This window comes from Chrysochloris asiatica, unplaced genomic scaffold (assembly GCF_000296735.1).
Source record: "Chrysochloris asiatica unplaced genomic scaffold, ChrAsi1.0 scaffold00077, whole genome shotgun sequence".
Taxonomy (NCBI): Eukaryota; Metazoa; Chordata; class Mammalia; order Afrosoricida; family Chrysochloridae; genus Chrysochloris; species Chrysochloris asiatica.
The window spans coordinates 14235560-14261383 of NW_006408595.1; the positions used below are offsets into that span (position 1 = coordinate 14235560).

The 25824-nt window shown below is 52.1% G+C and overlaps 1 protein-coding gene across 1 annotated transcript; it reads right to left on the reverse strand.

Annotated features, from left to right (window-relative positions):
• Positions 1-418: 418 nt before the first annotated feature.
• On the reverse strand, positions 419-22048 carry RAPGEF3 (Rap guanine nucleotide exchange factor (GEF) 3). The gene is made up of 27 exons (XM_006865331.1): positions 21839-22048; positions 15664-15717; positions 15475-15581; positions 15141-15262; positions 14840-15008; positions 14244-14328; positions 13864-13924; positions 13674-13750; positions 13418-13564; positions 12823-12935; positions 12488-12576; positions 12154-12232; positions 11798-11948; positions 11631-11713; positions 10823-10862; positions 7534-7612; positions 7137-7283; positions 5367-5464; positions 4851-4976; positions 4574-4755; positions 4281-4371; positions 4117-4167; positions 3100-3187; positions 2533-2597; positions 1939-1993; positions 1763-1834; positions 419-537 (listed from the first exon to the last, which is right to left on the reverse strand). Exons 1-27 carry the CDS (start codon positions 21929-21931, stop codon positions 419-421), a joined length of 2643 nt encoding a protein of 880 aa, XP_006865393.1. The 5' UTR covers positions 21932-22048.
• Between the last annotated feature and the right edge of the window lie 3776 nt (positions 22049-25824).

Genomic DNA, 25824 nt, shown 5'->3' on the forward strand with positions numbered 1-25824 from the left:
CACACATGCCCCACACATGCCCCACACACGCGGACTCTCTCCATCCACTGGTAAAACGAACCACAGGGGCCAGGAGAGGCTGTACAACAAAGCCACAAGGCACAGAATCTGGAAAAAAAACCTGGTGTGGAGAGCTCTCTATTGAAAACAGAGTCCCAGAGCCCACTCGGCTCTCCCACCCACTCCCAGGGCCTTGCTGCCCACCCGCTCCTTGGCCTTGGGCCCCAGCTCAGTTCCATTCTGAGGTCCTCCTTGGCCACTAGTCATCACAGGGGACAGTTGCCTCCACGCCGCCCGCTCCAGGGCCTTGAGTCTACTCCACGGAGAGCCCTGTCCAGCTGTGGCCAGCCTCTAGGCCCCATGGCCCGGGACAGCCCTGGCTTTCCCGGAGAGAAGTTCTTGCTACAACCCAGCCCCCTCACGGCTCCAGCTCCCGGGAGAGGCGGGAGAGTTCCCGCTGGTTGTCGATGACCTTCAACTGCTGGACATAAGCCCAGGTGCTGGCTGGACTCCGGGTGCTCAGGGACTGCTCCGAGCCTGGCAGGGGGGAGAACAGTCAGGGGGGCAGTGACACCCCACTTTGTAGAACCCATTCCAGCCCCACCCACCACGGAGCCCTCCTATGAAAATGCCTATTCATACTTCATTGTCTTATTGTTGAGTTCTAAGAGTTATTTCTATATTCTGGATACAAGACCTTTCCCAGATATGTGAAAAAACAAACACAGAAAAAGAATATTTTTCTTGGAGCATAATACAATGGGGCTTCAAAAAGTTCATAGAAAAATGGAATTCAAAAGATAATGGAATTATCCCACAAACTTTTTGAAGGCCCCTTGTTTGTATCTGATAAAGCTTTTGTTTGTTTAAAAAAAAAAAGGGAAATAATTAAATTAAAGTTCAGTATAGTGGTTGCCTTGGGTTGGGAGAGGCAAGAGGACAGGAGAGGGGAGCACAATATAGGGAGATATGTGGATCTGTAGGATAAGCACTATACTGCTAACAACAAGGTCGGCGGTTTGAGTCCACCAGTCACTCCTTGGGAGAAAGATGAGGCTTTTGCTTCCATAAAGAGCACAGTCTCAGAAACTCTATACAGGGTCACTAGTTGTTTTGTTGTTAAGTGCTGTCCAGTCAGTTCCGACCCATAGTGATCCTGTATAGGATTTCCAAGGAGCGGCTGGTCATCTTAGAGCACCGACCTTGCAGATCAAACTTGACTTTGCAGTCCAGTACATTAACCCACAGCGCCACACCAGGCCTCTATATGTGTATGTTGTCGTTGTTGTTAAGTGCCATCGAGTCGATTCCGACTTATAGCCACCCTGTATAGGGTTTCCAAGGAGCAGCTGGTGAGTTTGAACCACCAACCTTGCAGTTCAAATGGCTTTGCAGTCTGGCGCATTAACACACAGCGCCACACCAGGACTCCATATTTATATGAGGAGGCTTCAAAAACTTTGTGGAAAAATGGAACTAAAAAAGAATGGAATTTTTCCATGAACTTTTTGAAGTCCCCTTGTATATATAAAGGGCCAACAATGACATGGGCTCTGGTTAACGATCATTTAACGGAAGTCCAATAATAAAAATAAATGACTCTGGAGAAAGAGTTTGGGTTTCAGTTCCATCATCAGTTAATTGTGTGGCCTTCAGCTAGTCACTTAAAGGCTCATCTTTATGTTGGGAGCATCACTATCGTCTGCCTCCTGCAGGTGTTAGCAACAACATGTCTGCAAAGTGTCCCGATACCCCTACTTACACGTGGAGATCCTCACAGCCTGGCTGTCCTCATGGAGGTGGGACACACGACTTCTGAGTGGTGAAAGAGGCACTGGGAAGGAGGACAGAAGGGAGTCAGGGCCAAGTCTTACAGAGGAAGCTGGGTGGGGGTCAGGAAGACCCAGCTGACCAGGCCTCCCCCTTGCCCAGCCTCACCATTACTGTGGCTTCGGCACTGGTGCAGCATCCGCACGGCTCTGGCCATCATTCGCTGTGGGCAACACACGGGCATGAGATCTGGCCTTGTCCTACCCTTATGGACAGCTGGGGATCTGCCCACCCCTTGAATGGGCTTCTCGGAGGGACTGCTGCTGTTAGGTGCCCTTGAGTCGATTTCAACTCATAGTGAATCCATGTGACAGAGCAGAACTGCCCATAGGGTTTGCTAGGCTATGATCTGAATGGGAAGCAGACCACTAAGGTTTTTCCCATGGAGTGGCTACTGGGGCCTTTCACCAGAGCTCCTCAGGACTAAGAGCTACAAGAGACACTCGCTCCAGCAGTCTCGGAGGTCCAGTGGAAACCAGGTAGTGAAAAGAAGAGGTCAGCTGACACAGGGCTTAGAGAGGAAGAGGGCTGAAAGGAGCTCTTGTTGAAGAGTAAGATATTTAAGGCTGTTACCTCAACAATCCTCAACAGAGACCATACCCTCCTATAGGCGATAGAGTCAGGCAGAGACCATTTTAAAAGAAGTATTCACAGCTCTATCATTACTAACAAGTTAGGCGATCTCTCAGTCCTTGAACTCACCATCTTCTCAAAGTTGATGAGATTCTCAACCAGTGTGTGGTTCCCCTCATGGATAAAGGTCATGTCTGCAAAGAGATGGAGTTTGCTCATTTGTCTCCAAATTCTTTTCCCCTCTTATAGCCCAAGCATGGTGAAGAGCCCACTCCACACTGCTCTCTTCCTCTCACTCCCCTCCAACCTCTGGAGAAACTGTCTTATATCCCATAGACCTCAAAGAGCTATTGTTGTTGTTAAGAGCATTCATGTCAGTTCCAACCAATAGAGACCCTGTATAGGGTTTCTGAGGAGTGGCTAGTGAGCTTGAACCGCCGATCTTGCGGTTCAAACCGACTTTGCAGTTTAGCGCATTAACCCACAGTGCCACACCAGGACTCCAGGCCTCAAAGAATAGGCCATCTAAAATAATCATTGTCTATAAGCACATCTTAACTCTTCTTCTAGCCTGTGAGCTCCTAATTCATCTTCGTGCTACCAATGCTATTGTAGCACATTGTAACCCCTCAAGTGATGTTGGATGGAATAGGTAGGTGAAGATGGAGGCAAGAAGGTAAGGGCTGATCCTATTACCTTTAAGAAGGAGGGGCATGAAGGGGATGATGGGAGGGGAGAGCTTGGTGAGGGCCAGTCTATATACTCGATGGTTCCATGAGGGATCCTGAGATGAAAGAAACCCCAGTCAAAGAGGAAGGACCCTGGACAGCATTACCCACCACAGACTACATACACAACCAAAGGCAGCTGATCTCCGTGCTCTGCGGAAGAGACTCAGAGCTGATCCTGTCTTTCCTCAACTTCAGATGGCCCCAAGGCAGCCAGTGTGGCAGGCATGGCAGGGTGGGGGAGTCACAAGCTGCAACTGCCCATAGCTTCCATGTGACTTCCTGACCTCTGATTAGCCCCCAAGGAAACTCCATAGCAATTAGTCACAGGGTCTTCCTGAAAATCACTCACTCTCTAACCCCACCCACTTCTCTCATTCCTCCCTCTCTCTGTGTCTCTCTTCCACCACTTGAGTCCCATGGGGCTCCCCACTGTTCAGAGGGGTAAACCATTTACAGGCCTATGAGGTGAGCATATTTCTCAAGAGCTCACAGGTGTTGGGAAAAGCACCTTCAGACTGGTCCATTCTTGGACAATGTCAAAGCCTCCAATTCCTCAACAGTTCCTAGGAATGGAAGGCCTCGTCTGGTCCATGAGCCCCTTGGGGCTCCTGATGGTTGCTCACAGGCCCTGGTGCGTAGTGGGTGCTTAGTGCCAGGGCCTGCTTCTTGAGGCCTCAGTAATAGAATCCAGTGTCCTCTGATGCATGCCTCCCCTCCCTACCAAAGACTCCAAAGTATACTACTGATCTTCACATATCCATATGCTTACCCCACGCCACACACCAAATGATATAATACACCATGCAACATCCATCACAAGGCTAACCACCCCATAACTCAGTCAACTCTCCAAACTCACAGCCAGAGGGAACTAGGCCTGAGCCAGAGTTGGGAACCCTGGCTGTAGCCAAGGACAGGTAGAGGAACAGCTGGGACCCCAGAGCCAGGGTTTCTAGTGGTCCTGCCAAGGCCCAGCACTCACCAATAACCTCTCCAGGGCGGAGTACAGCTTCCGGACCTTGTGGGGCAGCCGCTGTGGAAGGAGAGGTAGATGGGGCCCGCCACTGTTCTGGAAGCCCACCCCCAACCAGGACTCCCAGGACAGAGATGAGGGTTGATCCCGAATGACTTCCAGAGCACACCTACCTCCCAGGTGTGGGCCAGGCGACTGATGGCTGAATTGCTGAGGCCAAACATGATGGCAAAGAAGGAATTGAGATTCTTTTGTTCCTTGAGGCTGTGATAAGACCCAGGATCCTCAGACGAAGCAGTCACCCCCAGAGCACATCCCACCCTCCCTCAAGCCTAAAACCTAGGGTCCAGAGCAGGGCTGGCTGTAGGGAGGTGGGGAGGCAGATGCTCAACAGGACCAAAAAACAAAGGGGTTGGCAGGGATGGGGCACTCTAGTCACCCTGCCCGCCCTCCATCAGGCACTCACTGGGCAGCCAGCTTGATGAACTTCCTGAGCAGCTGAGCCCGCAGGCTGGGCACGGGGCAGAGACAGAGCTCTGTGGCCACCCAGTACTGCAGCTCGTTGAAGCGCCGCAGGAAGCGCTCCAGGTTGGCTGTGGTGACAGTCCTCAGATGCTGGGGGCCCAGCACGTAGTGGATCAGCTCCACCTGGGAGCAGGGGGAAGGGATCAGCACTGCCAGGCTGGCCCTCCCCGGCCTCTGGGCCCCTCCCCGGAGCCCTTGCTGGCTGGAGTCTCCCGCACCTGATGGATGCTGTGAAAGAGGTTCCAGTCGTGATCCGTCAGCTGCCCCGCCAGGTCCTTGGCACTCACCACGTCCAGTCCCTCGGCAGAGCCCATAGTGGGTCCCAGCTGCTCGGGATGTGGGGTCTGCAGGTGGGATGAACATTCAGGGGGCTGCCTGAGGAATCCAGGGAAAGGCATGGGGGGGGGGGCGTTCTGTGGGAGGAGGGCTGCGGGGAGCAGGGAGTTGAGGGGCTGAGGCAGCTGAGGATGAGGCTTTCCAAGGAGTCATCTCCTGACGGGTGCTGATTCTGGGACCCCTCTTGGAGTCTCCTGGTTCTTGGACAGGGCCTCCTGCATTTTCTCCATGGAGTCCCCACCCACTTCTACAACTGATGGGGGAATTGCCCCTTCAAAGTCAGCAGTAGCCAGGACCAAGTTCTCCCTCTTCTCCTCCCTGTGACCTCCTTGGACACCTGCCCTGACACCCTCAGCACACAGTTCCTCCCCATGGCCTGGCACCAGGCCTGCCCCTACCAGCTCGTGCACTTCCTGTGGGTTGACAACAAAAAGCCGCTCATTAAGCCCCAGGGATGTGGCCACACCACGGGCTTCGGGCTGCAGGCCAATGGCTTCTGAAAGACAGCAAAGGCTGTGCTGGGCGGGGCAGAGGGACCCTGCTTTAGAGGTCCAGGGGTCCCTTCTTCCAGTAGTAGGGCCGGGGTCCTGGCAGTTGCTCTGAATTCCCACACTGCCCCAGAGAACACAATGAGGAGGAAGAATTCTTAGTAAGACAGGTTGACCTCAGGAAGGGGTGAACCTCCCTGGGCCTCAGTTTCCTCCTCTGTGAAATGGAGACAATAACTTGCCCTGACTAAGTCACAATCACAGATTGATAGAAATACAGACTATGTGAATATGATGAAATCAACAGTCCTCTAACGGTGGGAAGTACCTTCCATGAGTCTTGTGAGCTGGGACTGTGTATCTGTATTTGAGTCCCCAGTCTCTAGACCAGCGCCTTCCAAAGTAAGGTATGCAAAACTACCCCTGAATCTAAGAACATACGTTAGCTCTTTAATCTCTTCTTTTTCTCCTCTCTTTTGTGTTTCTATGTTGTGTGTAGCTTTATAATGTGACAGTGTTAGTATTGTGGTCTATGTATATGACTTTAAAACAAATAGACACATGGTGAGGTTTTGTAATAAAATATTGTACTGACATGGGTGTGTATTACAGCAGTCTGGAAATCAATGGTCTAAACAGTGCTTGGTGCATAGTGTTGTTGTTAAACGCTCTTGAGTCGGTTCTGACCCATAGTGACCCTATATAGGGTTACTGAGGAGTGACTGGTGAGTTTGAACCGCCAATCTTGCTTTTCTTACAGTGCCACACCAGGACTCCTGGCACAAAACTGTTGCTGTTGTTAAGTGCTGTTAAATTAGTTCTGACTCATAGCGACCCTATATGGGGTTTCTAGGGAGCAACTGATGAGTTTGAACCACCAACCTTGTAGTTCAAACCAACCTTGTGATCAAGTGCTTATCCTGCAGCGCCACACCATGCACATAGTTGTTGTTAAGTGCCGTCAAGTCGATTCCGACTTAGCGGCCCTGTATAGGCACACGGTTGTTAAGCTATTACATGCCATTGAGGCGGTTCTGACTACTAGGAGCTCAATACTCACTTTGGACAGCTGCAACTCGCTGTATTACCACCAGAGGGCAATGTTTTCCACTGAGCGCATACAAGTACAGGTGACCTCATTTCTTCCTCCACTTCCAGAGGAAGGCATTTTTTAACTCCACCTCTTAATAGTCTCTGAATTCCGGAATTCCTGTCTATTTAGGACTCCAGCTATCAGGCCTGGGTTGGGTCCCCAAAGAGAACAGTGGTTTTTCATTTCCCCAAATCCCTGAAATATACTGCCATCATTGAGTCAATTTCACCTCAGAGTGACTTTGTAGAGGGTTTCTCAGACTAAATCTTTACCAGAGTAGACAACCTCATCTGTCTCCCACAGAGCAACTGCTAGGTTTGAACCTCCAACCTTGTGGCTAGCAGGTTGTGGCCTGCGCTACCAGGACTCCTTTTGGTTCCATATATACTTTTTGAAAGAGCATAATGTAGAGTTCATGATCTTGACCAATACTTGTAAAGCACTGTGAATAGACACAATCTGTCTCCTAGAAATGCTAACCATCGTTCATCTAGATGAAGATAATGATCGTGTCCCTTCAAAGGATCTGGACATGAATGTGAGAGGCACCATCCCTGGGAGCTACCCTGCCCAGAGACACAACTCACTGCCTGCAGAGTTGACCTTCACCAGCACCTGTCCTTTGGTCCAGCCATCCTCCTGCGCTAATGCGGCCATCACCTCTCTCACCGAGGCTGTCACAGGCAGCTGCAGGCTCAGCACCGAGTGGTCAGGCCGGCAAATGTCGTAGGGGACTGGAGAGGAGGACAGGGTTGAGCTGTGGGTGGGTCTCCCCCACCCTGGGGAAGAAGGGCATGAAGTAGAACTGCAGAGAGGGGGGCGGGCAGGCCCTGAGCCTGGCAAGGTGGTGGGCATGAGTGCAGAAGGCAGACTGCCTGGCAGCCTGGGACAGAGCCCCATACCACCCTTGGGACAAGAGCACCGAGGTCAAGATGGAGCACAGCACACAGAGACGGTTCTGCCACCCTGGCTTGGGCCACCAACCTTTGTCTCCAACTCGGATGGAACAGTTGTTGGAGAGGGGCTCATCCTGGGTGGGGAGCCAAGCAGGCACATTCCGGGCCTGGAGGGAGAGAAAGTAATGCCTGGAGAATACAAAAGGAGCACATATAGAGTGGGGACAGTGAGGGCCCTTTGTGACCAGGAATAGGGGATGTAGCAGCATGCAGCCCAGCAGAGGGCTTAGCCCTCACTTAGCCACATTAGCCCTCATTAGCCTGAAATCCAGGTAAGGCAGCCCAGTGGGGCCAAGGCTCTAGGAGAAGAGACTGAACAGGTGTGAGGGTGGAGCTTGGTGTGTGTATGTATCCTCTCTGCCCAGCAGGCCCAGAGCTGTTCCAAAAAGAACACAGTGTAGCTCCTGACCTGCTTCTCCTTTCCTTTCTCTCCATCCAACTACCAACTGCTAGAGGCCAGCAGGTCCTGAGTTTCTAAATAGCCTCAGCAGCCCTTTGACATAAACACTATATTAGTATTCCTGTTTTAAGATGAAATCGTGAGATAAAAGTGGCTACGTACCATGCCCAAGGCCACGTAGCTGCTAAGTGACAGAGCTGGGGTCCTAACCTGCTTCTCCCTCTTTGCTCTCATCCACCAAAGACTCAACTGGGTCAACTGCCCTATTAAAGCCCACAGCCCTTTCTCAGTGGACTCGGACCACAGTCAAACCTTTCCTGGTGGAACAGCTCCAGCTGGGCAAAACCCCAACAAAACTCCATGCCATCAAGTCAATTCTGACTCACAGCGACCCTGCAGGACACAGCAGAACCGCTCCATAGGATTTTCAAGACTGCAAATCTTTAGGGCAGTAGACAACCTCCAACAGAGTAGCTGGTGGGCTTGAACCCCTGACCTGTAACCTGATGCTTAACCCACTGTGCCACCAGAGCTCCTTTAGCTGGGCAAAGGTCTCCAAAATACAGGATCTTCATCCCGCCCTGACTGCTTTTTCCAGGACTAGCACTGACTGTCGTCCTCCTCCCAGCTCAACTGTGCAGATCCTCCAGGGCTGACCTGGGTCTGACCTTGGTCCTTTGTTCTCACCTAGATTTCCCTTCATGGACTCACAGCCACCTGCCTGGAAATGACTCTCAGAACCAGTACTGAATGCACTTCCAAATCTTGGTCTCAATTGCCTCTGAAATCCTCCCACATCCGTGAGCCATCACCCTAAACACAACATGAGATCTCCTAATCTTGCTGCCCAGACACTCCTCCTCTCAGCAGTTCTCCTGGCTCCCACTGCCTCCCCACAGTATGCCACCTTGGTCTGTGGAGTCTACCTTGAAATGGGTCTCCCAAGGCCTTCTCCCCCACATGCCAACACACAGTTCCGCCTCTCTGTAAAGCCTCACACTTTATCTATTACAATAGCCCAACTGTTCTGTTGCCTCTGGTCTCCTCCTCCTCCTCCAGTCTGACTGACAAGGCCCAGATTAAGCGTCCTTCCAGGCTTCCGTGGCTATCACTGTCTGCTGGGTAAACCCAGACTCTTTAGCTGGTCTATTCAAAACACAAATCAGGTTGTGGTGACCCTTGGTTTAGACATCTTCAGTGACTATTACTGCTCTTAGGTTGGCAATCAAACCCCTCACCATAGTTCTTACCAGGAGTCCAGCATGCTCTGGGGACTGTTATCTGACTCTCCCTCCTCCAGGGCTCTGAGCAGGCTGGCTCCCTCCCACTCAGGCCAGGGGCACACGCTGCTGACCTTTGACTCCTCAATCTATAGCTGTTAGCCCCAGAAGTCCACTCCCAGAGGACTCTTTTCCTGCGTCAGCTCTCCCCTTCTCTGCCTTCAGAGACCACTGCCTTTGTCATTGCTGTTGTTGTTAAGGGCCATCAAGTCGATTCCGACTCAAAGCAAGGGTTTGAGGAGAGAGTGGTGGGTTTGAACCGCCGACCTTGTGATTCAAGTCGATCTTGCGGTCCTGTGATTATCCCATAGCGCCATGCCAGGACTCCTTGTCTTTGGTATTAGGGAGCATGATTTTGTTGGATGGCTTCACTGTAAGCCCACAAGGGCAGGGCAGCACTGGCGTCACTGGAGTACCATGCCTGGACCCTAAAGGCAGCTCAGCACAGGCTCCTGAGCATCGGCTGTGTGCTGAGGAGAGCATGCATACTAGGGAAGAAGAGGATAAGGTACCTCGCTTGGGCAGCCAGCATTCCAGTGGATGGGACAGGTCATAACAGACATAGAGTCAAGTAGGCAAACAGACCAAGAAGGTGACTCCCCAAGGTGATGGTGTTTTGAAGAAACTCACAGAGTACTCCTTGAAGGGGAAGGGCAAAGGATTGAGGGGGGGGTGGCCTGGATAGGGAGGTCTCAGGGGCCTCTCTGAGAATCCAAGATCTGGGCTAAGATCAAAATGATGATAAAGACCCAGTCAAAAAGCTAGAGAAAGCAAGTTCCAAGTTGGGGGTGGGAGCAGGTGTAAAGAAAGGTCTATAAGCTTCGCCTATAAGAGTACTAGTAGCGTAGTGGTTACGAATCGGGCTGCGAACCTTAAGGTCAGAGGTTCGAAACTAACAGCTGCTCCGCGGGAGAAAGATCAGGCTTTCTACTTCCGTAAAGATTTACACCCTCGGAAACCCTGTACAGGGTCGCTATAGGTCGGAACCGACTCAACGGCACTTAACAACAACAACAACAACATAGAAAAGAAGCAGTCTGAAAGACTTTGAATATGGTAATATGGTGGCGAACTGGGAGAAGACAGCTGGCTCAGAGAGTCTCAAGGCCAGGCTAAGGCAGCATTTGGGTTTTATCCTCAACACAACACATCCCCAAACCAGCCCCAACCTACCTTTCTAGTTCCTTCTCCCACCATTTCTCAACCAAATCACCCTACCTCTGCTCCTTTGTACAACCTGGCTCCACCATCAGCTCCCTGTTGGGAAGGGCCCCCACCACCTCTGATACCAGGGGAGGGGCCTGGCCTGCTTTGGGATCCAGAACCCTGGCCACTGGGACCCTTCATGTCTTACAGACACCATCCCTGGTTAGTGGTGAGAACAAATGACCTCTCAAATCCAAGACAAGTCCTTCGAGGTAGGGATGGAAGGTGACACCTGGGACCTTTGTCTGTCCTCTTCAGAGCCTCAGAATTCCTATCCTCAGACCCAAGGTGTGTGTCTGTGTCTGGGGAGTCTTCCCATCGCAGCCCCCAGAGGTGGGAGCTGAAGCCTGCTGGGCCAGACAGTCCAGGAGGAGCAGAGAGAACAAGTCTGGGTTTGGGCAGAGGTGCAAGAAGCTGACTCGGGCAGATACCTTCATCTGAGGAGATGCATTTCCACAGCCGTTTTCCAACCTGTGGGACAGGTGAGAGGGAGGTGAGACAAGGCCATGTATCCACAAGTGCAGAAAAATATATGCAGGGTCAGGAGCAGGGAAGTGCCATAGCTCTGGGTTTCATTCTGCCCTGACCAGAGGCACCATACATCACAAAGGGTGGGCTGCAAACCAGGGGCTGGACCTGAGATGCAGTGGTTTTCCCAGGCCAACAGGGAAGGGACAAAAATCCAAGGGAGAGACTGAATAAGGGCTTCAGCTCCCTGAACCTCAGTTTCCTACCCAGGGAAGTCTAGTCAGGTGAAGGTAAACTCTAAGAAGCTGACTGGGTGGGGCTGGCAGGACCCGGCGCAGAGGGCATGCAGTAATAAACCTGGGCGGGACGGAGGAAGTGAGAAGGGCAGGTGCACTCAGAATGTGAGTGTGAACAAGTGGATGATGACATGATGTATGGCAACGGACAAAGCATGACGCAAGCGGCTGGATAAGAACAGCTCATGGAACTAAGTGGGAAGAGAAAATGAAACGCCAGCAGTCCCAGCCAGCATTCGATGGTGATTTCCGTTTGTGCTAAGCACTTCCGGTGCTGTGTTTAATCCTCACGGTGAGACAGCTGCATGCCCTGATTTACAAACAGAGCACAAAGCCCTGAAAGAGGGTAGAATGAACTCAGGGTCCCTCGCCTCATGAGGTACAGCCTGGGTGTAAAGTCAGGTGTTTGAGTCCAGCTCTGTGCTTTTGATCCCAGCTATCTTGCCTATCAGCAAATCAATAAGCAGATCATCACCTGTGGTGTCTCCGCCTCTCCGGCCACTGCTCCTTCAGCAGGTTGCTTAGCCGGGCATCCCTGCTCACCAGGTCTGAGAGTTTCTGTGAGGAGTCAAGAGTCACTGAACTGGCTGTAGCCTCATCCACCCCGGGCAACTGATCCAGCCCTGCCTCCCTACCAGGTACCTGGAAAAAGCTGGTGGCCACAGGGTCAGTGCGGAGCATGGGGCCGTACAGGGCCACCCACTGGCTGACCAACCGCAGGATCTGCTGCCTCTTGTTGCAGACGTAGGTGCTGCGTTCCTGCTCATTGCCCCCCGCAGGCACCGCATGGAAGGTGGACACCAGTCAAGGAAACCACAACACCCACGTGGAGTAGAGAAGGGGCAGGGCACAGAGCGCCCACCAACAAACTGAGGTAGCCTGAGGCTGAGGCATCAGAGGCTTCGTCCAAGTCGTGTGGATGGAGACCCCGCCTCCCTGCACCACACACCATCCTATCCCCACACATGACCCCCTCCACCCTGGGGCTTGGAGGATATTGGTGCAGGAGGGAGGCACAGAGCTGGGTGCTGGGCATGAAGACACTGTGGGTCAGGAGGAAGTCGCTAAGGAACGTTTCTGTAGGGCAGGGTGGGAACAGGAGATGTTTTCAGAGGCCAAGGTGCTTGAGCACAAGCTGGGATATTCCTTCCCCCAAGTCCACCATGGCAAGGTGCCAGCGATCCCTCCCTAAGACAAGCTGTATGGTCAATGCAGCACCTGATGAGCTCAGATGTAGGGTGCCTGGCCCTGTCCCAGGTGTGCTGACCACCCGATGAGTCAATGTGGGTAGAAGGTGAGCATGAAAGCAGGCAGGGTGTCTCCTGCCCCTACCTGTTGGGTCATGAGCACTGGAGTCGGGCTGCATGGCCTCCAGCAGTAGTTCTAAGATCTTCTCTGGGGTGCCAGACATGACCGTATACCTAGCAGAAACGGCCAAGGGATAACATTGGTCCACTCTGCCTGCTCCTCAACTTTGAGCAACCATCAATCCTATCACACTCCCCATCTGCTTGTCCTGGGCCATCTGGGGGTGCATCTTAGTGCTTGATGCCTCTCCACCCCCAGGTAGCCAGAGGGTAGGGGAAAAGGGAGGAGAGACTGAGAAATGGAAGGTGAGAAGGTGGGCAAGAGGGCAGGTGTGGAGAGGAGGATGGTGGGTGTGTTACCGGTTCCGGCCTGGGGTTGGAAGGTGAGAAGGGCCCGTGCCCTGAGAAGCTCTCTCCAGCACCAGCACCACTTTACCGTGCTCCTCCAGCCTCATGGTCTTGGCTTCCACATCCTGGAGAACAAGCCATCCAGCGGTCAACATTCACGGTGACTCCTCCACATGTGAGGACCTCTCCTCTCACTTCCACCCTTCAAGACTCTGAGATCCACAGGGTCCCACAGCCCCTCTCTCACTCCATTCAACATCCATGACTTTGGATCCGCTGCCCACAGTCCTCCACCACAACCCTCAGATGCCCATGCCCCTCCTCTACCTCTTTCCCTGTCTGCCTTTCCTCCATGGGTCCCACCTGCCATCATCTTCCCTTCCCTGACACCACTCTGCAAGCCCCTCACTCCCCTGGTCCTGAGTCGCTGGTCTCCTTCTCCCTGCTCAGCAGGCTTCATCTCCTCACACATCTAGGTGGTGATCCCAGCCCACCTGTCACATCTAAACTTCCCCATTTCCTACCTCCTTTCTTCTTCACAAGCTTTCTGGTCCTGCACCTTGCCCCGTGTCCTATGTCCCCAGCTCTGCCACCCCAGCAGTGTCACCTTGATGATGCGGTTGAAGTCCTGCTTGTCCACTCGGAGGAAATGACAGTTGTCTTCTCGTAGGATGATGGTGGCTGCCCGGGGTGCATCATTCACCAGAGCCAGCTGCCCAAAGTCGTCTCCTTCATGCAGAGTGGTCACCAACCCCTGCAGCCAGGCCCTCCGTCAGGACCCAGTCCAGTGGGACAGACCCAGGGCAGGAGGAGAACTAGGCATGGACCCTGGGGGCTCGAAGAGGGGGGGGCCGAGGGCGCACCTTGCCATGGGTCACCACGTTGACGGATCCTTTCCAGATAATGTACCATGAGGTGCCCTTGTCCCCCTGGCTGAACACTGAAAGAGGTAGAGGTCAGGCGTGGTCCCCAGTATCACCTCCCCATCTCTCTGTGGCCTCTGCCCACAGCCAGGGCCCTCACGCTCAGCTCCCAAGCCCCTGCCTGACTTACACACAGTCCCCGCCTTGCTGTGTGGCTCAAAGAGCAGAACTGCTGCTAACTCCCGCTTCACCTGTGGGGCAAAAGAGAGCAGGTCAGCGGCGGCCATTCAAATGAACAGGGACCAGGTTAGGAATCAGGAGGTTAGGGCCAGTGTGAGGTGGATAGAGAGGTGGCGAGCTCAGGCATTTGTCACTGGGACGTGTCACCAGGGTTCAGCAGGAGATGAAGAGTCAGGGAGATGGGCTAAAAGAGGCAGAAGCGTTTTCAGACGGGTGCTGGGGGGGCAAGAACTGAGACAGAGAATGCTGAGCCATAGAGGAACTGGCATCTAGCTCAGCAGCTGTGAGGAGTCCCCTGGCCAGGTGGCAGTGGGCAAGGCAGGAACTGACCGAATTGGAGAGGTGGGCCACGGCCTTGATGTGTAGCAGTTCCTCGAAGATGAGGTCCAGCTCCTCGTCTGTGCGCTGACCTGGGCTGTGGGCACAGGAAGGACACTTAGAGGAGGGATGGGCAACCAGTCCTGAATTGTGGGCCCTGGGCCTCCCCACCCCTAACTTCAGCGAGCACGCAGCACGTGCCGGACCTTGTGCTGAGTGCTGTCACGCATTATTTCATTCTGCCCTCATAATAACACTATGACGTGGGGGGCTGCTATCCTCACAGCATAAAAGAGGAAGCTACCAACATGGGCAGGTCCAAGCTCACACAGTCGTAGCTGGCAGACCTGGAATTTGACCCCAGACCTGCCTCAGTGAAAGTCTCCCCAGAGATCAGCACCCTCATATACAGAGCAAGAGACAGGCTTGGCAGAGGTGGGGATGGCTCGAGTTCATGGCAGAATGAAGACCAGAGCTCAGGTCTGCTGACCCTGCCAGGTTACCTTCCTTCAGGAAGAAGCAAGGGATAACCTCCCCACCCCACCCCCACTGGAGGAAACAGAATGCTGTGTAGGACCTGGATTGGGGATGCAGGGCCCCCAACTCACGGTTTTCGAAGGGCCACCGTGAGCAAGGCATCAGGTCCCCGTTGTGAGAGCAGAGCCATAGCCTCCACCAGCTCCTCCCCCATCTCATGGGCTTTTACAGGCTCTGGCTCCGGTCCGGGAAAACGGTAGAATTGGGCATCTCGGTCCTGGAAGGTCCAGTCATGTTTCACTGTGGGGTAGAGGCCCAGGCATGAGGAGTTGAGAAGTTGAGGCCATGCAGTTATAGGGCCCCATTGATGCCCGTGCCCTAGTACTGCCCCTCCTGTCCTCAGCCCTGCTCAGCCCTGAGTGACCGGCTCACCGTGGCAGAGGGCACCTTCATCCAGTAGCACCTGGTAGATTCCCACAGCCTGGCTTCGGGAATGCACCCCAAGTCCCAAGGCAAAGATCCCATCCACCAGCTCCCGGCCAGAGCAGCACTGCCTAGGAGACGCGGAGGGGGAATCCAATGGAAGGAGGGTGGTGGGGAGGGGAGAGGGAAGAGCTCCCCTTCAGGAAGGCATCTTCTTAGACCCACCCAATCCCAGATCTTCTGTTCAAAGCAGGGCTAGATCCCAGATGCCTGGAATAGAGAGGGAAGGGAGAGAAAATGAAATGGTGAAGTGGGCAAGGAGGCAGACGGGAGCTCCACTCACCGGTAGAGCCTGAGGTGATACTTCCGGTCACGGATGAGGTTGGGGCAGGTGGCCAGGAGATGACGGTGAAGCTGCTTGCCAGCCCTGAGCACTCGCTCTGTGGAGGCCTTTGAGAGAAGGGGACACAGCTGACTCCGGTCCTGAACCCTGACCCAGCCCCACTCCAAGTCACCCTTCCCTGGGCCATACTTGCTCCAGACTCATGCTGAAATCCAGTGACTCCTCGCTGTCTGTGAGCGGCGTCTGAGGGCAATGGGAGAAAGTCTGCACTTTGGCCCACACCCTCCCCTCACTCTCACCCTTGGCCCAACACCCAACTCCAAATGCACCCAAGCAGCCATCATCCAGCACATAAACATTCACTGAGCATTCCTGAGCATCAGACATCACCTTGTCCCCACCTTGCCATCCCAATCTCTACCCAGACCCAAATACTGTACCACCTCAGATGAGCACCTTGAGACCCATACTCTACCTACTCAAGGTCCAGGTGTACCTTGACTCCCAGGTAAGCAGTAGCAGAGATGAGAGTTGGAGCTTGAAGAGATACAAAGATCTGTGAAAGGCCAGGAAGAAAGCAGCGAGAAGTCTGGGAACGCCTGCCCCTGGGCTGGGTGACACAGCCTGATCCTGAGCCAGGTTCCCAACCACAGACCATGCCTTCTGTGGGCTGCAGTCTGGCCTGGATTAAAATACAAACTCCTAGAGCCACGCTCCTGGCTTCTACCATACTCCTGTTAACAGAGCAAGCTTGAACAAATGACTTAACTTCTCCCTGCCTTTGTTACCTTATCTATAAAATGGGGATAACGAAAAACTAATAGTACCTACTCATGAGCTTCTTGAAGGATTCTGTGAGTTAATATATATCAACTGCTTAAAATATTGCCTGGCACAAGCAGTCCCTGGGTTATGAACGTTGACTTATACACACTCATAATTATGAAACAGCACTGACAAAGCCTGTCATAATTTTGAGGTACATACAATGGTTTGTAATAACAAATGAGTGGTACTTCACAAGGAACATCGAAGCATTATTATCATTACTATAGTCTGTTAAAGATGTTTTAGTGTATCTGGAAATAGTACTTTAATTTTTTTTTTTGCATAGAAAAGTACACTACATGCTACCTACTAAGACAAACATTTGACTAACTGATGAAAGATGCATACCATACTTAACTATCCCTTCCAATTTATGGACGAATTTGACTGAGAGACAGATTTAGGAATAAAACTTGGTTTGTGTTCCTTGTTTGTAATCCAGGGGACTGTCCGTGCATGTTAGCTATATTATTATTCATCTGGGAAGCATAGGGTGGGGCACTTGCTGGAAGGCTCTTTTCAGCTTGTCCATAACCTTGTAAGAGTGAATAAGGCCTTGGCAGCACATAGATGACTCAGGAAGAGGGGTTTATGGTAGAAACCTTGCTATCATCCTGGACACCTGGTTCATGTGTACCCTGGAAGGTCACCCTTGGAAGTTCCTTAGACCCTTCTTTACCTGTCACCTAAGGTCTAGAATTTTCAGCTCTCTGGACAGGATGCCCTACTCTCTATGAGCCTTTGCAAGGGCAGAGCACTTTACAGAGCATGTCCACCTCTGTGATTTCCTCCTATATAAGAAATAGGATTAGATGTGAAATGTCAGGACATATATTATTTGGCCTCTTTAACTTCTTGTTGGTAAGTGCCATTGAGTCGATTCAGACTCGTAACAACCCTGTATAAAGTAGAGGAAATAAAAGTCTGGAAGTAAACTGTTCTGCTCAGTTAACTCAGTCACACATTCCTGAGACAACTAGACACTATGGATAAACTCAAGTTCCTACCCAGACACGCTCAAATTCTTGGTCTCACTCCACCCACCGCACCTGCCCATTTCCCTTTCCTCTCTTTGCCTCTCATTAGCAAGCTCTCTCTTACTCTCCCATCTGCCTTCAGGTTCCTGAACAGGGCCTGGACTGGGAGCTGGGGCACAACCAGTCCTGAGGCCAGAGGCCCACTGCTAGTCCAGGCAGGGCCCTGGGTATGAGCATCTTCCGGCTAGATGCCCAGGCAGAAGCCTGAGGCTTGGCGTGCCTAGGCGTCTGGCCCAGGACTGGGCGGAAGTCACTAGGTGTCCCAAGGGTCCCCCTGCCCGGGTCACGGGGCCCAGTCCAGTGCCAGCCACAGAGCCCTGGAGACTTAACGACAGGAAATAAGGAGGAGGTGGAGCCAAGGAAGGGAGGAAGGGCAGAAATGCTGCCCCGCCAGGTCCCTGTGCAGGGACAAACAGTGCCTGAGTTCTAATAAGTTGTTGTTCATGTCCAAGTGCCCAGGTGGCTCCAGTCCCTGCCCCAACTCACTTTGGTGCCCACAACCCAGGCTCCAGCTCCCTTCCTGTGTTATTCTGACCCCAGAGGGCACATCAGGAGGGGCGGTGCCAGGTCATGTGGCCTGGCTGGTCATGACCCAGATCCACAGGCCTGATTTAAGCCATTTCCTGTCTACCTAGGGATGAGCAGAAGGGCCAGATGATGGGGGTGCTGGCCCCTCAGAGGGGAGAAGTGGGCTTTGGAGACCTCCCTCTCATTCTACCAAAGAAAGCAGAGGTGAAGCAACTCACCAAGACTCACAGAACTCTTCAGAAATGTAAGATTCCACTACCTAACACTGCTACCCAGGCTGAGCCTGGAAGCAGGTATTTTTATCTGATTTCACAGATAGAGAAAAGGAAGCTTAGAGGTTATATAAACTGCCAGAACAGCTGGTAAATAGGGGCACTAGGATTCACACCTACGTGGTGTCATTTCTAAAGGCTTAGCCACTCTACCCTACCACCTCATGTTTCTATCTATCTACCCCATGTTTCTCCCACTTGGGGACCTTAGAGATATTCTGTCTTTGAGAGTGTTCTATGGGTAAATACATTTGGGAAACATGGGGTGAAACAAAGTTCAATAAATTTCTTCAGTTAGGAAATGAAAACTTATTTATACCATATACCTCCTAGGAACTCCTTAAGCACCCTCAGCCTAGAGGCCCTCAGATATCATGCGCTTGGGACTTTCCAAGGAAGGGGTGGGGCACGTGTTATTCATAAGCAGTGGTCAAGTGGGTAGGCTCTGCAGCCAGACACCTGGGTTCAAAAGCCAGCTGTTTGTGTGACAGAGGGTTTCAGTTTTCTCATCTGTAAAATGGGGTTGGTAATAATAATACCCATCCCATAGGGTTATTATGAAGAGCACTTGACACAATGGCTGGCTCATGGTGACTGCTTAGTAAATGTAAGAAACTTGATCAAACTTGATTGTTTCATGATGGGCACCTATTACCCAGATTCAGAGCAAGAAATGCCATACTACCCACTACCAAGTCCCTGATTTGATGATCGCAAGTGTTTAGCTTAGGCGTTCTCAGTTGGGAAGAAGAAGCAAGTGGGAGGAGTTGGGCTGAAGGCCTTAGGCCACCTCGATGTCTCATCCCAGGACAGGAAGGACTCAAGAGTGGAAGAGGAGCTGCCCGCTCCCCTGGCACCAGTGCTGTGGCCTGCCCTACCCACCCTCCCCTGTCGCTGTCGGAGCCCAGCCAGACAGCCACGTGGGGACCTGTCAGACCAGTTCCCTTGGGTCTTGGTTGAGGGTTGTGTGTGGTGGGACAGGGGAGTGGGTGATTCCTTGAGGTGGCAGTGTTGTTACCTGCAGCAAGAGAGAAGTATGGCATGGTGGTGGTGAACTTGGACTCTTCAGCTAGCTTGTCTGATATCCAAGCCCAGGTTTGCCACCTAGCAGCTGTGAAACCAAGAACCTGCCACTTAATCTCTGTGCCTCTATTGCTCAGCTATAAAATGGGCATGATGACATGAGTATTTATCTCATAGGACTGTTAAGAGGATTATGCAATGTGATAAAGGCAAAGTGTGCTCAATAGAGCCTGGGACAAAGACTAGTCATAACTATTCTTTGGACTGACAAGATGAAAGCACATTTTCTGAGTTGACAACAGGAACATCTCCCCAACACTGGTACTTAGAAAGCAGGATCCCAGGCTTCCCATGGCTAGTAGGACCCATGAGAGATTACCCTGGTCTTCTCGACACCAGACAGATTAACCCTTCTGTTAGCCCACAGACACCAGACAAGAGCTCATCTCCCTGTTATATTTTCCAAAGCAGACAATGCTCTTCCATCCCCTATCAGTGCCATCTATGCCACAGTTGGTAAGTCCTTTCTGTATCTAACCACAAGCCCTCCTGCTATATATAGCCTGGTACCATTTTCTCTTGTCCTGGTTTAGGTAGGAATAGACAGAGCTCTTTTCAGACCTCAGGCTGATCATTTTTTCCTTGACTTTCGATAAAGAAGATATAGCCTGAATGTGTGTGTACAAGTGAGCGTGCCCACATTCTCGGCCAGGTACTTAGCCCCTCATGTGAGCCCTTCTTGGACCAAAGGCATCATCAAGAGGTAAGAAGTGCAATTCCATAGGTACCTTGTTGTTAAGTCCCTCAAGTCGGTTCCGACTCATAGCGACCCTGTATACAGTGTCCAGGAGCAGCTGTTGAATTTGAAACGTGTACAGCCCCTCAAGCACGGATGTACCCCTTACTCCATTCCTCAGAAATGATCACCAGGAGAGGGTGTGGCCACTTGCCCCTAGCCTTCAAAATATTCACCAGCCACCATTTCCTTTGCCACCTGATGGGGAGGGGTCTTGTTTCTATGTCTTTGACCCATTCACACTCCAGCAATCCTCACAGTCACCCTCTGGCCTCCCAGCCCATCAATTCTGGGGGCTGGGAAGGTGTTAGTTGGGAGACAGTCTGGCAGCCTCATCCACTACCTCCTAGACTTTGGATCCCAGGGGATCCTTCAGTGACCTCATTGTTCTGTCCCTGACCTTCCCCCCACTCCCTACCTAGCTTCTAGAAGCTGGGAAGGGGACAGGAAATGCACAAGTAATTATAGCCTGAGAGGGAAGAAGGGAGGGAGGGTTCCAGGCTGCTGGTTCCAAGCAGTAGTTACTACCAGTGACCCAGAGAGCCCTAGTGGGAGGGGACGAAGCCGCTAAACCCAGAAGGGACCAGCTCCCCTGATCTCTGCCCGACCCAGGTTCAAGAGGACTAGGGAGACTCAGGCAAGGGGGAGCTGGCAGAGGAGTCAGGGACTGACACTTAGATTCTCTTCTCAATCGCAACTGCTTGGTGGACTTCTCCGTCTTGTTGCTGTTAAGTGCTGTGGAGTTGGTTCTGACCCATAGCAACACTGTATAGGGTTTGAACCGCCAACCTTGCAGTCCAGCGCATTAACCCACAGTGCCACACCAGGACTCCTTGCCATCTTGCAGACCTCAGTTTTTTTCTCAACTCAGTCTCACATTTTGGTAGCCAGAAATGGGGGTTGGACCAGGTAGGAGGAAGGATGGAGAAGGTGGTGATTACTCAAAGGGACTTATTGACAAGAGCAACAAATGCTTTCCAATGTTTGGTATCCACTCCTGCTTTTCTTCCAGCCCTTTACCCAAGCACCCTCTCTCTCATCTCTCCCCTGACCTCCCTAGCCTCCACCACCCATGGTGGGCACACACACAGTAGACACATAACTGAATCTCAGATGAGGTTACTCTAAGTCTGGGGGCTTGAGGAGAGAAGAATCCATGCCAAGCTTCACTGCTGACTTGGATCCTACAGTAACTATCCTGTCTCCCATCCCCACACCCCCACCATTCTTTCCTACCTCACCTTTCTTTCTGCCTCCTGCTCTCTTCTTCAAACTTCGAACCCTAATTCCAGAAATTCTGTTCACTGGCAAAGGGAGCTCTAGTCATCTCAGGTTCTTCAAACTTTTCCAGAATCCTGCCCTGAACCCCCAAAGACTAATGTCAAGCAGTGTCCACATGACCACTTCACCCCAAGATCAAAGCAGAATCTGTCAAGTTCAGTGGCTCACTGAAAGAGAATGTTGCCACGGCAACATAGCAAGAACAGCAACAAATCTAACATCATCAGTCCTTCCACTTGACCTGGTCCCCAGCAATTCACATCTCCCTCCCAACTCCCACCTGGAAGAACACACAATCACCTAACTCCATGCCTGGCACACAGAAATGATGGATAAAATGCAAATCCCTTTCCTACCCCTACCCTGGACCAAGCCCAGATGGAGGCAATTGGGCACCTCTTTGCACCCAGACACACATGTTGCAGCTGCGTGAGCCATCTACACACACACACACACACACACACACACACACACACACACGACAACCACTGTCCACCCCTCTAAGCTCCCAGACAAAGTCCAAGCCTCCTGTGGTATGCCAGTGTTCCCAAGCCAGGCTCCCTCCTGCCACAGGGACCAGGCAGGAGATGGGCACTCACCCAGCGAAGCCCCTGAATGCGGCTGGGGCGCTGGTGCTCAAGCAGCAGCTGGTAGGAGCAGCTTCTGGGCCGGTGCATTCTCCTCAGCACCATGTTGAGCAGCGTCCCCTCAGACACCACCTCAGGGAGGCCCCCCACAAGTGAAGTTCGCAGAGCAGGGCTCTCCTCCACAGCCAGGCCCACCTGCCAGCGGCTCTCACCTGGCCAGCCCACCTGTGACTCCAGAAAGAAGGCAGACAGTCATGGGGCAGGGGCTGGACAGTTGGGCCAGCACACAACTGCCCCCGGCAGAACCACTTCTTTCCACTGATCTGGGCTAGTCAGGCGGAGGTGCCGTCGAGCCCTGCCAGGAGCCGGGGGAGGGACAGGAAGACCTCTACTAGGCTTGCTGCTCTGGAGCCCTTTGGGGACTCCGCTGGCTCAGCAGAGAAGAGTGTGCCCTTCTTCCCAGTTCTCGTTGGAATTCAGTCCTGCCCCACTGCCCATGTTCCCGCATGAAGCTCCGCCACTGGATCCACCAAAATGCAGCTTCGGCTCAAACCCTTATCTCTTCCCCTGACCCCTGATGACCCCTCTCTCTCCCACCCAAACTCCCCACCCGGTCAGTTTCCTCTCCCGCCCTGGCGCCTCCTAAACCCTGACCCCACCTTACCCACCTTCATGTTCCTTCTCAAGCTCACACAGCCTTATGGGTTCTAGCACAAAGCCGGGACCCCCTGTCAGCTCCAACAGGAGGATCTTCGAGGAGCCCCGGCAGCAAGTCCCCGGCACAGTATACAGAAGCAGGCCAGCGAGATGCAGGGCTGGGTGAGGAGGTTCCTCTCGGGTGGGTAGAGGGCTAGGAGTGACAGGGGGGGGCAAGGCCCCCCCACCCAAGCTACCGGCAACCCCGAGCCTCCGCCTCCGTCCCAAACGAAAGAGCCAGCTGGCACCGGGCACTGAAGCGAGGCTGCAGCTGGCACCCGGCCGGGCGGGAGCTGTCACACCTCCAGCACCGCCCGCCTCCGGCCCCGCCCACGGGCAGGAGGAGGGGGCGGGGAGGAGCCGCCCGCCTCTCGGTAGGAGCCGCCAGGGGAAAGGGGCGGGCCCCGGCAGTGGGTGGAGTCCGGATCCTGGGGTCTGCTGGGGGCACTAGCCGAAGCCGGGAGAGACCCCAGAGGGCGGTAGCAGCTCAAGACTCGGGGTGCGGGCTGTAAGTGTCCGCACCGGCCGCCACGTGGCCAGGAGGAGAAATGCAAACAAGGAAACAGGGAGAAGGGGGGAGGGGGGTGAGTCATTGCAGCCCCACCCGGGAGGGAAATCCGGGCTGGGGCCGCTTCCCGGCCGGGGGCGTCCTACAGACTGTTTCGGTTCTGGGTCGCAAACTGCTTTGAGGGGTGGGAGGGATTGGGCGGCTTCTGCGTGTGGAATCCCGCTAGCGATCTTGTTCCCCTGGTGCCCTCAGAAACACAACCCTCAAACTCACACCGGCTGCAGGTGGGGAAACTGAGGCTGGAGAAGGGAGGGTGGAGGCCGGAGCTGTGGCCCTGGGAGGCGGCCTGAGTTGTGACTGGACTTGGAGACTAGAAGGGGGATTTAGAGGCCCCCCCCACACACACTGGAATTACAAGGTCCTCTGCAGGCTTTGTAGGGGGGTCCCTCACTTCTCTAGACCTCAGTTAACATCACTGTGAAGGTGGCCTAACGCCGCCCGGTTGGCTTCACTTTTGCTTCTAAGAAGGCAAGCAGATAGTGACCACATGACAGCAACTCCCGCTGTTGTCGTTTGGTGTTGTCCACGCAGCTCCGACGCCCAGCCACCCACGTACAACAGAACGGGGAGCGTTTGCGAGGAGGCGCACACCCGGCCCCTGCTTTCTAGGACTCACTCCCCTTTTGCCCCTGTCTGTTCCTTTCCCTAGGGCAATTGAGCCTGACGGAATTAGGACGACACCCATTCTAACAAGCCTATCCCCAGCCCTTGGACTCAGGCCCCCATTCTCCATCAATGATTAGTTTCTTGGAGTGGGAAGATGGATTTTAATTATGATTAAAATCCCAATTTTAACGTGTACAAAAACCTTCTCAAAATACAAATTTTACTTCTACTCCTCCAAATTCAGATTCAAATTGATTCATCTGATATAGAAAGTCTGTTTGGGGGGCAAATACCCCCAGGTTATATCTGTAAGAACACTTTGAGAACCACTGGTCATTGTTCAAATGGATCCCTCCAGGGAAAGGGTGGAGCTTGAGAATGAATCTACCCCAGAGCCTAAGATTACCCTCCCAAAATCAGGGAATTTGGAAGAAGGAAGAACAGCCAATACTAGTGGGAATTATGACAAGTGGGGGTGGGGGGTCATTACACACACGGGGAGGAAAGTTAAGGGGCAGTCAGGGCTGAGGGCTAGAGGAATGCATTGAATTTATGGGCTGCCAGGAGACCAGTGACCTGCCCTAAAAAAATTTCCAGGGGAATTTTCCAGAGATTGGCCATGAGGGCAAAAAGCAGTCCCTTATTTTCTATTCACACTGCCCTTACTTGGAGCAGATGGGAAAGTAGACAGGGAGTGATTCAGGACATCTGCTTACCTGTAGTCGTCTCAGCAGAATCACAATAGATGACCATGTACTGCTCCAAATGCTTTCATGTGTAATCTCTACCAATGGAAAAGAGGAAGACCCTTAACGAGATGGACTGACACATGACTGTGAAAATGGGCTCAGACAGCAATTATTGTGAGGATAGCGAAGGACTAAGCAGTTTTTGGTTATGTTGTATAAAAGGTCACTATGAATTGGAACTGACTCAACACACCTAACAATAATGGCTGTTGTTAGGTGCTGACAAGTCAACTTGGACTCATAGCAACCCCATGTACAACAGAGGGCAACACTGCCAAGTCCTGCACCATCCTCAACATTGTAATGTTTTAGTGCACTGATGCCGCCACTCTACCAATCTGTCTCACTGAGGGGCTTCTTCTTTTTCAATGATCTTCTACTTTATCAAGCATGATGTCCTTTTCCAGGGACCAGTTCCTTCTAATAACATGTCCAAAGTACATGAGATGAAGTCTCACAATCCTCCTTTCTAAGGAGGATTCTAGCTGTACTTCTTCCAACACAGATTTGTTTGTTCTTCTGGCAGTTCATGGTATTTCCAATATTCTCCTCCAAAACCATAATTTAAATGGTTTGATTCTTCTACAGTTTTCCTTATTCATTATCCAGCTTTCCCAGGATTATGAGGCAATTGAAAATATCCTAGCTTGGGTCAGGCCCACCTTAGTCCTCAAAGTGATATGTTTACTCTTTAACACTTAAAAGAGATCTTTCACAGAATATTTTCCTAATGTAATATGTTTTTGATATCTTGACTGCTGATTGCATGAATGTTGACTGTAGATCCAACTAAAATAAAGTTGTTGCCAACTTCAATATTTTCTTCACTGATCATAATGTTATTTATTGCTTCCGTTGTGAGGATTTTCATTTTCTTTACACTCAGGTGTAATCCATACCAAAGGCTGTATTTGTTGATCTTCATCACTAAGTGTCTCAAATCCTCTTGACTGTCGGCAAGCAAGATTGTGTCATATGCAGATGGCAGGTGACTAATGAGTCTTCCTACAATCTTATGAAGATCAAAGAGCACTGCCTTCCTTATGGATTGCATCTCAATGTAAAGAAAACAAAAGTCCTCACCACTGGGCCAATAAACAACATTCTTATCAATGGAGAAAAGATTGACTTTGTCAAGGACTTCATTCTTCTTGGATCAACTATCAACACTTGTAGAAGCAGCAGTCAGGAAATCAAACAGCATATTGCATTGGGCAAATTTGCTGCACAAGATCTTTTTTAAATGCTGAAGAGCAAAGATGTCAGCTTGAGGACTAAGTTGTACCTGACCCAAGCCATGGTATTTTCAATAACCTCATATGCATGTGAAAGCTGGACAGTGAATAAGGAAGACCATAGAAGAATTGATGCTTTTGAGT